Genomic DNA, 12538 nt, shown 5'->3' on the forward strand with positions numbered 1-12538 from the left:
TTAAAGTGTCTGAATGGGGTTTCCCATTTGATATGATGGACATCAGAGTACTTGTGAGTACATAACTCACTGTTACCGGAAGGGTCGTCAAATGTTTCTAGGGCAACCTTCCGTCAACTGACTGGGTAAAGTCATTCACCACAAGGCACAAAGCCAAACTTTGCACAAGAACATACCAAAACATCAACCGTTCCAGAGCTAGAGTGAGTGCAGAAGAAGTCAGACAATATTTTAACAACTTGGAGAGTACTCTTAGAGAAGCTGGACTCCCTCCCCCTTACAACATCTTCAATTATGACGAAACCAATTTGAGCGATGATCTAGGGGTAAAAAAACGTGTCTTTAAGAGGGGTGTGAAACATGCAGAGAGAGTGAAAGACAGCTCCAAAACCAGCATTTCTCTTATATACTGTGGATATGCTAATGGGAACTTCCTACCACCCTAAGTAGTTTACAAGGCCAAAGAGTTGTAGACAACTTATTATTTAGGACCATCGCAACAACTAGACAAAGATGAAAAAACAGAGATGTCAGTTATTGATGGAATGCTGAAAATAACACTGATGAGCCGAAGATAACTGAGACGGTGATAAATTTTGAGGATCAGGGAGTTAACAAGACCGAGGTTAAAAAGGGGGTGTTTGCTATATTCAAATATGAAGAAGAGTTTTATCCTGGCAAAGTAATGGAGGTAGATGAAGATGGGGCCACCATCAGCAGCATGATAAAACTCAAAAGGGCAGGATGGCGATGGCCTAATACTGCAGACATATTACACTACCATTGATCAGAGATAGTGAGTGGCAACATTGGCTACATTGTGATAAATAATCGAGGGGTCATATCTTTCCCGGATATAAAAAACTGATGGGGCCCATAAATGAGCCATAAACCTACTCGCCATTGATTGAATGAATTGCATCACACATTGTGTTTGTTTCCAGGTAATAATAATAATGAAATAAAATGTTTTAATAACTTTTCACTCTAGTGTTTTGCATTAATTTCAACAATTTTTAGACCTATTCAAAGTAGCCCCGCGCCAGGGGCTACTTTGAACACATGATTTATCTCACCTTCCTTTGATTGTTGAATGTTGCTGATCAACAATGGTTTTTACCAACCATAGCCCCCATACTAAGCACAAATGATTGTGTGGGGCTTGCGGTACTTGCATGGTAGCTGCAGTTGAAGTGCAAAATTGTTCAAAGTAGCCCCGGTTTATGGTATGTGTTTTCATATCTTATTTGTACAGTTCAAAGTTTTATATTACGTCCTCTTTTATTTGATTTGTCTGGTTTAAATATACCAATTAGTTTTCTTCTACCACAATGACTTGTTTTTAGAATGTTATTTTAAAAGTCTTTCTTAGCATAGTTTTAAACTCTTTTTCTAATACTAGCATGTAAACTAAAAATTGTAACATATGTAAAAAATAATCTTAATGCGTGTTTTCATATCCGATATGCATAATCCAAAATGCATTCTGCTAAGCTTCACACTCGTTGCAAAATCATTGTAGCAAGTTTTATAAACTATAATCACTAAGAAATCATAAATTTGTTATACCCTGGGAGACGAGGGCATTCTCGTATGCTTTTCTCATAGCCTCCACATTCAACATCATCAAACCAGACTTGGCCAGGTCCACTTCCAAACTCAGCACCAATATGAAAGCCTGTAGCATTCCTGATCAAAACACAAACAATCAAGTTGTACAAGACTAACTAATTGCTAATGCTTGACATTGTCAAACATTAGGAATTATTTAGTCATGTACAAACATGGTTTGACAATGTCAAACATGACATCGTCAAACCATGTTTAGTGATGTCATATTTGATATCGACAAACATGGTTCTTATGTTACTAAACGTTTAATATTCAAATTTGTGAACATTAATATTTGAATCATTTTACATGTTTCACGTAGATGTTAACAAGATGAGCTTTAATGTCCAATACTGTCTTTAATTCATTACTTAACAGTAGACATTGCAAGTTTTCATATAAATGACTAAACTAAACAAAAACCACATCGTTCAGAGTTGCTATTGTTAGCAGTGGCATCACCGTCAACCTAGAAGTCAATTAAAATATATCAATAAAATTCAAGTAATAGTGGCTAAAAGATCTCATTAGAACAGATAAAACAAAACAGTTTTAGCATTAATAAAGATCCATAAACATGTTTAAAAGTACGAGATTAAAATATGATACATAGCTGCCTTAATTATGTGTTTTGCATAATAGAGAACCTAAAAAATAAAACCTAAACCTCAAAATCTTGTCAATCTTACCTCATCACTAGGCTACTTGGTTCAAAAAGAAATAATTTAAAGGATTAACAGAAACATATTCTACAGCACACTGAATTTATTGCAACATCATTTTTAATGTGGGAGTCAATGCAGTCATTTTAACGAATTAAACATCAGATAAATTTGAGGCGTCTGCTGATGGAAATAAACAGAAAAAATGTAAACCTTAGTCTTTAGAGGGAGTCTCTTTTGAAGGGAAACACAATTTAACAATCTTTACACTCCAATAAAAAGAATTAAAAGACTGACCATAAGCCTTAGTCTTTAATGTTGTCAGAAACTTGCTAACTGCTATACACTGTCAGTACTATTAGGATGTCAGGTAACCAGTAATAAAATGTTTGTGGTAACTAAAGTGGGAAAGTGACGGTCAATGGATAGATAAGTAAGAAATGAAAGAAGGTGAAGAACAATACATGATTTAATTGAACTGCAGTTTGAAATTGAGAAAGAAGGTCGATGTTATGTTGGAGGGTTTGCAGAAAGATAAAATGGCAAAATAGAAATTTTCAAAACAGATGGAAAAGAGTCAAATTCAGAAGAAAAAAATAAATCCGACAAAAAAGAGGCCAGATGAAGGTAAAGCAGTAAGAAGCAAAACAAAGAATTTGGGTAGAAAATCATTTCTATTCTCTATTACTCATAAGTTATATACAGTTAAAGGTTAACTGTAAATACTACTAATAACACTACTCATATGTTATGTATAGTTAAAGGTTAACTGTAAATACTACTAATGACTCTACTCATAAGTTATGTATAGTTAAAGGTTAACTGTAAATACTACTAATAACTCTACTCATTAGTTATATACAGTTAAAGGTTAACTGTAAATACTACTAATAACACTACTCATATGTTATGTATAGTTAAAGGTTAACTGTAAATACTACTAATAACTCTACTCATCAGTTATGTATAGTTAAAGGTTAACTGTAAATACTACTAATAACACTACTCATATGTTATGTATAGTTAAAGGTTAACTGTTGCGGCTTGGATAGCCAACAGCTTAGGGCTGGACTAACGCTTGTGGGCTTCGGGATTAGCCGTCAGCTTGCCCGGTGTTGCATCCAGGACGGGACCAAATGGTCAGTTCAAATCCTCAGTGTCTGATTAACAGTTGTATTAGTGGAAGTAGGCTACCAGTCCAATAAGTTCTACTGTAGTGGCCATAGGCTTTTAAGTTATACTGAATATATTTTCTATTTCATCTGACTTGGCAGTAGAACTTACAGATAATCATTGCCATCATCCCACTGATAGCACCTTGATATTCCGCACTACAGTCAAATACTACACGTAGTTTGTTTTTCTTTTTGTGATATACACCATGATGTGGTATATACCAGCATGGACCAGCTGCAGAACTCGGAGCGATTTCGGCTTCCCCACGAGAAATTATGCCGTTCATGAACTCCTTGTAATCTCTTTCAAAGGACGCTGATTTGGCAAATTTGGACTGAAGACAGTGAAGTCTGCGCAGAACGACCTTGTAGTTATGGGCACTCAAATTAACCCCTTGTTTTAAGGGAAGGGGTAGGTAGTAGTAGCCATCGTTAAGCTGCACCACTTCTAGATTGCGGTGTTGGTCTACTGATAGGCTATAATTGTAGCAGAGCTCTATCTCCAGTTGAATTCATACCAGCCAAAGGAAATTTACCATATGCAGTAAAGACAGCCCTAGGTTGGTGCTTAGTAGGTTTCTTTACACCCAGCAATCAGAAACAACCAAAGTCCATTCACTCAACCCTCTCACACCGAATAAGCTCGGAGGAATTAACTTCTTCTGAACTTCTGAAGAAATTAGAAGGTGATTTCAGTGTGCCTGTCAAAGATGATTTTGTTTCACAGGAAGATATGGCTTTTCTGTCGATAATGAATAAAGAAGTGGTGCAGCTTAACAATGGCTACTACTACCTACCCCTTCCCTTAAAACAAGGGGTTAATTTGAGTGCCCATAACTACAAGGTCGTTCTGCGCAGACTTCACTGTCTTCAGTCCAAATTTGCCAAATCAGCGTCCTTTGAAAGAGATTACAAGGAGTTCATGAACGGCATAATTTCTCGTGGGGAAGCCGAAATCGCTCCGAGTTCTGCAGCTGGTCCATGCTGGTATATACCACATCATGGTGTATATCACAAAAAGAAAAACAAACTACGTGTAGTATTTGACTGTAGTGCGGAATATCAAGGTATCAGCTTGAACGAGTACCTTTTGCAGGGCCCTGACTTGAACAATGATTTACTCGGAGTACTAACAAGATTTAGGCTAGAACACGTAGCGGTAGCTTGTGATATAGAACAAATGTATCATCGCTTCAAGGTGCTGCCCAAGTATCGGGACTACTTGAGATTCCTGTGGTTTAGTCCCACTGATCCTACCAAGATAGTAGTCTACAGAATGTGTGTGCACCTATTTGGAGCACGTTCCTCCCCTGCAGTAGCCAAATTTGCTCTCAAGCAACTAGCTTCTGACTATGCAAAAAAAGATTCTTCTGCTGGATCTTTCATTCATAGAAACTTTTATGTAGACGATGGCCTGATAAGTGTACCCACTATTTCTGAAGCCATCAATCTAGTCAAGGCAACTCAGTCTATTTGCATGAAGGGAAATGTTCGAGTTCATAAACTTCTTTCAAATGAGAGACAGGTGATGCAAGCCTTTCCCAAGGAAGATTGGGCCAGTGAACCCAATTCATCGTACTCACTGCTTCCTGCAATAGAGAAAACCTTGGGTATTCAATGGTGTCTAGACACAGACACATTTCAATTTGACTTCAAAATCGACTGCTGTTCTTGCACTAGACGGAATGTCCTATCGGGAATCGCGACTATCTTTGACCCCATTGGTGTTCTCTCCCCACTATTGTTAGAAGGAAGGTACATTCTCCAGATGGCTTGCAAGGAAAAGCTGGGATGGGATCAAGAATTACCTAAAACTCTTGAAGATAACTGGAAGAAATGGAGAGGTCAGTTCAACTCTGTATTCGGAATTTCAATTCCCAGGTGTCTCAAACCAGCCAGTCTCAGCGGGAGTGTCATCTTATCTCAAATACACACATTTGCAGATGCTAGTTCCATTGGGTATGGTGCTTGTTCCTATTTGAGGCAGAAGGAAAGGTTTGGAAACGTCTGCTGTTCCTTTCTCATGGGCAAATCTAGAGTAGCACCTCTCAAAGTAACCACCATACCACGCCTTGAACTACAAGCAGGAGTGCTTGCTGCCAAGCAACATGCATATCTTCAGGCAGAGCTTGATGTTTTGCACTGTGAGGGTTTTTTGTGGACTGACTCTAAGATTGTATTAGGTTACCTAGCAAATGAGTCAAAGCGCTTCCATGTTTTTGTTGCAAACAGAGTTGCCCAAATCCGACAACTTATCCCTACCACTCAATGGAACTGGGTTGAAAGCCAATCAAACCCTGCTGATTTTGCTTCTCGAGGTCTTGAAGCCTCTTCATTTCTAAGATCTTTCTGGTTGTCGGGGCCTGAATTCCTATTGCAAAAAGATTTTTCAGCGAAGAATCCTGCAGAGTTCTTGGTTCATGATGATGATCCAGAAGTAAAGTTAAAAAATCAAGCATACCTTCATGTGATCAACTCTGATACTCAATCTGCTATACTCAACACTGTTGAAAAATTCTCACGATGGACTTCTGCGGTTCGCTGTGCTGCCTTGGTTTATGGTACCATTAAAAGTAGATTTAAATATCATGTTCATCTCAATGTTGAGTTGCTGGAACGTACCAAAATATGGCTGATAAGTTCAGTGCAACGAGCTACCATGCAAAAGGACTATGACAAACTAACGAGGGATACGATGGTTGAACGATCAGGCTCAATGTGGAGATTAGATCCTTTTATTGATGAGAATGGAGTCATTCGTGTTGGTGGTAGAATGAAATTCTCTTCTATGCTCTATGGAGAGAAACATCCTATTGTTCTACCAAGAGAAGGACATATCACCAAACTAATTACTGAACACTACCACAGAAAGGCTGCACATCAAGGTAGGACTACAACAATGGCAGCTATCCGGTCTGCTGGATACTGGATAGTCTCCAGCAGATCGGTAGTCTCGGCAGTCATTCACAATTGTGTCGCATGTCGCCGTCTTAGACGAAATACTGAAGTGCAAAAGATGGCAGATTTGCCCTCTGACAGAACAGACCCATCTTCACCTTTCATGCAAGTAGGACTGGACTGCTTTGGTCCCTTTCTTGTGAAGGAAGGCAGGAAGTCTCTGAAGAAGTATGGTGTCATCTTTGTTTGTCTCCAGAGTCGTGCAGTGCACGTGGAATTAGTAGATGATATGTCGACAGATGCCTTTATTAACTCTTTAAGATGCTTCATTGCCTTACGTGGCAATGTATCTCATATACGATGTGATAGAGGCTCAAACTTTGTTGGGGCGGCAAATGAGCTAGCCAAAGCTTTCAAGGAAATGAGCCAAGATCATATTAAGAGCTTTCTTCTTGACAGAAACTGTGACTTTGTCTTCAATTCTCCTAGTGCAAGTCATATGGGTGGAGTCTGGGAAAGACTGATCAGGGTGTTTAGAAATGTAATCAATGGAATTCTTCTGCAGAGTCACGACAAGCTAGATAGTGCATCAATTAGGACCCTATTTTATGAGACCATGTCCATTGTGAACGGTCGTCCTATTTCTAACATTGAAGATGATGTTGAACCTCTCACACCAAACCATCTACTTATGATTAAACCGGAAATGGTGCAACCCCCACCAGGAGTGTTCACTAGTGCTGACATGTATGCTCGAAAACGTTGGAGACGTGTGCAACACCTGGTCGACCTGTTTTGGTCTCGCTGGAAATCTGAGTATTTGCAGGCTCTGCAGAACCGGTCTAAATGGCAAGGGACAAAACGAAACCTGAAGGTAGGAGATATTGTCTTGCTCAAAGACGAGTCAGTCTGTCGATCTGACTGGAGTATGGCCAAAATAGTCGAACTCCTACCGGGTAAAGATGGTCTAGTACGGAAAGCTAAGGTGCAAGTTTCCAAATCCAGTTCTCAAGGGGGTATAATTGTAGAGAGACCAATCCATAAGATGGTGTTATTGTTAGAAAATTAATGCAACAGTTAACTTGGGTTGTCTCCTTTTTTTTTTATAGGTCTTAGGTCTTGTCTGGGTTTTCATGCTTTTTTGTCTGTGGTCTTGTTCTGGTAGTACCCCTTGACTGGCAGTTTGGGGGGGAGTGTTGCGGCTTGGATAGCCAACAGCTTAGGGCTGGACTAACGCTTGTGGGCTTCGGGATTAGCCGTCAGCTTGCCCGGTGTTGCATCCAGGACGGGACCAAATGGTCAGTTCAAATCCTCAGTGTCTGATTAACAGTTGTATTAGTGGAAGTAGGCTACCAGTCCAATAAGTTCTACTGTAGTGGCCATAGGCTTTTAAGTTATACTGAATATATTTTCTATTTCATCTGACTTGGCAGTAGAACTTACGGATAATCATTGCCATCATCCCACTGCCAAGTCAGATGAAATAGAAAATATATTCAGTATAACTTAAAAGCCTATGGCCACTACATTAACTGTAAATACTACTAATAACTCTACTCATAAGTTATATACAGTTAAAGGTTAACTGTAAATACTACTAATAACTCTACTCATCAGTTATGTATAGTTAAAGGTTAACCGTAAATACTACTAATAACACTACTCATATGTTATGTATAGTTAAAGGTTAACTGTAAATACTACTAATAACACTACTCATATGTTATGTATAGTTAAAGGTTAACTGTAAATACTACTAATAACACTACTCATATGTTATGTATAGTTAAAGGTTAACTGTAAATACTACTAATAACACTACTCATATGTTATGTATAGTTGAAGGTTAACTGTAAATACTACTAATAACTCTACTCATCAGTTATGTATAGTTAAAGGTTAACTGTAAATACTACTAATAACACTACTCATATGTTATGTATAGTTAAAGGTTAACTGTAAATACTACTAATAACTCTACTCATCAGTTATGTATAGTTAAAGGTTAACTGTAAATACTACTAATAACTCTACTCATCAGTTATGTATAGTTAAAGGTTAACTGTAAATACTACTAATAACTCTACTCGTAAGTTATGTATAGTTAAAGATTTTTTAATGAAGCAAGCAATAATCTTACTCAAATCCAAGCATTCTACAGATCACATTCGCATCTTCCAAATCCCAGCGATCATCACAAATGGTGCCCCATTCACTGGAGTCGTTGTACCTTATTTTTACTGTTCCTCTGTTGCTGGGTGTAGGATCACCAGCTGGAGGTATCAAGGCAACTTCTATCGTGGCAACCGGTGCCACTGAAATTTAAATGCACCATTACAATATTATTGCACAAAACTCCTGCTATGAGACTCCCAAGTAACTTAACTACCACAACTCGAGCTTTAGGGAACTCTCATCTACCATATAAACGGCAATCGTTGTCTGTGTATCTGTGTATGTATGTGTGTGTCCGCCTTATAGAGCGGTCTTTCCTTTTTTGTCATACGAATTTTGGTCATACAAAGAGAACTGCATTGATATGAGTAGTAACAGTAAATAAATTTTAGAGCGGTCTTTCTTTTTCCATACGGTCGTACGAAGCCAACTGAATTAATATGAGTATGTAGTAAATATCGTAATTTCGGACTATTAGCCGCTAATTTTGTCTGACGATTTGAGCCAAAGGGCTTATATAAAGGTTCGGCGATTCTGTTGTTTTTCTTTCATCGCAAGGGCGCATTAACCGAAATCTCTGGCTAGCACGCCTCTTTACAGTGCCCAACGACACTGTTCTGTTTTAAGCAGCAAAGTTGTTGCTGTGTTAAAAAGCACCGTCCTGAGTTCTGCGGCCTATACAAAGGTGCCTATACAGCTATACAAATGTACTACTCATTAAATTAAATAAATTAATGAGTAGTTATTTACATGCAATTAATATTTACTGCCAACGTGTACCGACAAGGCCACGTAAACATTTGTTTCTTGCAGCTACTGGAAAAAACGCAGTTCTCACCTACTAAATTTCCACATCAAAAAGGTAAGGGCTTCTTATTCAATGTTGTATTGTCTATAAATTGCTACACTTTCAATACATAACCCTTTCACTTGCGTCCATGTACAAATTTAGTTATCGGCCTACTGCCAGCCATTTTGCCGATATTGCTTCATATGTATACAATATTTTTTTCAATTTCAAACTCTATCTAGAACATTTGTTATATATTTCCTTTTGCCAACATGTTAACAAGCACTGCTATGCAAAAAATTCATTGTATCTATACTTTGTGCATTGATAAAGTGATGTGAAGCTACAAAGCTAAAACGATCCTCTACAATGTTCGTTATTTTTACAAAACCATTAGTTTCACCACCATCAGAGTCAGTGCTGCTATTGCTATTTTAATTATCTGTGTAATCACAAAAATCTGAATCGGCTATAATGTCATCAACATAAGTAGTTATTTGTTTTTGGACGCATTTAATGAACTTGCACAAAAATCTTCATTTTCAAGTTGGAAATTCTCAAACAAAGATTTTAAATTAAACTTAAAGAATAGAGAAAGCATAATATTATTATGATTTATTAGTTATCTTGAGGTGTTGACTGATGTTCTAAAAAAAGAATCAAGGAGATTGACCCCCTAGAAGCTGAGATATAGACAGCCAAACACAGGTCTACCTAATAAAGAATCAGAGGAAAACCCTTCGAAAATCCCGAAAACTATGACGTATAAAATCGACTTAATGGTCATGTGCCGGAGTTGCGCACCCTTACCGCCGTTACTTATAATGATTGTTTTGGCTACGAGATGTGAAACGCTTCTCGCGATAGTAAATAATTTACATACTAGCTCTGGTTTCTCAGGAAAATCATCCAAACATTGTGTGGTAAAGGCATTTGCCCACAACCCCTCGTCATGATTTTTTAAAGCAGAAGAGCAGATTTTGACTATTGTGCTTCAAATTTTAACTCGATCTCCACGGATATGCTCCGAAGATCATCTGTTCAACGAACGGCGCGTGTATAGTCTATATGCGATATCCGCGATTGCAGTTCTTTTAGAATACGAAATAGGAATGGGACTTTTTGTTCCTTCATCATTTTTCTACTGTGTATCTACTGCAGCATTCAGTTGATTTTCATGATTATTGTCACTATTAACAGAGTAGAAGTTCACTACAGCCATAATCTTAAAAAGACTAACTTGACCGTGCTGCTCTTGCTATAAGAAAAGAAAACGATAACTTTTGCTTTGATTTTTCTATTGATCTATTATCTTATCTATGATTATTTTTATGATTTATATAATATTTATAATGCATATTATACAAAATAATAATATAACTGCGTATAGAATAAATGATGTAACTAATATAATTTGTAGAAAATTCCAAATGATAACTGTTGTATATAATTAAGAGTCATCTTCTCTCACACTATACATTCGTTTACATTTCATAGTTATCTTACCGTATATGCTTAGCGGTTATCTTATCTTTTATATGTGTGGTTGACGCATGTGCACGGATCGTTTTCCGGCAGTTACTGAGTACACGCGCTTATATTAAATACTCGTACTTGTGTTATCACAGCAGATTCGATATTTACTAATAAAGATATATACAATAGACACACAAATACAACATGGTAGCAGCAGTGGAGCCTACAATATTCGGTTGACATGTTGTTAAACGTTTACATTGAATAGCGATACTGTAAAATAAATAGTTATTTCGTCACCGTTGTGGATGCTTACGGACGTTCATACGAGAATAATAGAAAGAGATATTTACGATGGCAGAAGAAACTCAAGATGTATCGGCATCGGCCATCAGATATCGACCTCCTCCGCTGAGTATGCCAGAAAAGTTTGACTTTGATGATCCAGGCAGTTGGGCACGTTGGTCAGCTCGGTGGAAGCGCTATAGGGAGGCGAGTGGCCTCAAAAACCAGCCAGAGACCGACCAAATAAACTCTTTGCTTTATGTCCTTGGTGATCAAGCTGAAGATATAGTGCTGAGCAGGAACATTACAGAAGACACTCATAACAATGTACTAGGAGCATTTGATACATATTTTGGACTGAGGAGAAATTTGATTGCCGAGAGGGCAAAGTTCAATCGTCTCAGCCAAGGGAGTGACTCTGTGGACGTGTTTATTAATAAACTCCATCGACAAGCAGAATATTGTGACTACAAGGCACTTAAGCAAGAATTGATCAGAGACCGCTTAGTAGTAGGAGTACAAGATGATGAGTTGTCGGAGAAACTCCAGGCTATGCCCGATCTGACTCTAGACGTCGCTACACTCACAGTGAGACAATATGAGGCTGCAAAGCAAGCTCAAACAATAGTAAGAGGAAACCGTAGCGGTGAAGTGGACTCGATACGGAGACAAACAAAATATCAGAGTGACAAAAGGCAACATTCGGCATCAATGGTAGCTAAATCAGAGAATAACAATAGCTATAGCAGTAGCAACGAATGCGCCAGATGTGGTAGTAGGCCTGGGCATCCTAGAAGTAAATGCCCAGCTATCAGCAAGAATTGCCTGAAATGTGGCATTATGGGACATTTTGCTCGAAAATGCAGAAGCGTAACAGCGCATAAGCCAGTAGCAGAGGTAGAGCAGGAAGAGCTCACCGATTTATTTCTAGGCGTTATTGAGGTAAACGAGGCATCTTCAAAGCCATGGACAGCACAGGTAACCACTAAGCTACTAGATACTAAGCCAGTTGACATTACATTTAAACTAGACAGTGGGGCTGCAGTCACTGTCTGTTCACCCAAGGAAATACCCTCTGATGTAACAATGTTGAAAAGTGACAAACGTTTAGTAGGTCCTGGAAATGCAGAGATACCATATTTAGGATTTGTAAATGCTGTGCTGTGTCAAAAAAATTTTTCTGTAAAAGAGGACATTTTTGTGGTCAACAACCAGAGAGTCAATCTATTGAGTAAACGTGCCTGTGCAGCTTTGTCTTTGCTTTCATGTTCAGTAGATGAAACTGATGTGAATAGGTCTGAGTTGAAATAAGACAAATTCTTGCCAGTTTTTGAGGGCCTGGGCCAAATGAAGGATGCATTTTACGATATCAAACTTGTTGACAATGCTGTACCATATGCTATAACTGTTTCTAGACCAGTACCAATACCATTGTTGGAGGAAACTAGGCTCGAATTGGAGAGGAT

At 38.2% G+C, this 12538-nt stretch overlaps 1 protein-coding gene across 1 annotated transcript; it reads left to right on the top strand.

Moving 5' to 3' along the window:
• The first annotated feature begins 4199 nt into the window (after positions 1-4199).
• LOC137400814 (uncharacterized) lies at positions 4200-7415 on the top strand. Its single transcript, XM_068087152.1, has one exon. The coding sequence runs from the start codon at positions 4200-4202 to the stop codon at positions 7413-7415; it is 3216 nt and encodes a 1071-aa protein (XP_067943253.1).
• Positions 7416-12538: the final 5123 nt, after the last annotated feature.

The sequence above is a fragment of the Watersipora subatra genome, chromosome 7, assembly GCF_963576615.1.
Source record: "Watersipora subatra chromosome 7, tzWatSuba1.1, whole genome shotgun sequence".
Classification (NCBI taxonomy): domain Eukaryota; kingdom Metazoa; phylum Bryozoa; class Gymnolaemata; order Cheilostomatida; family Watersiporidae; genus Watersipora; species Watersipora subatra.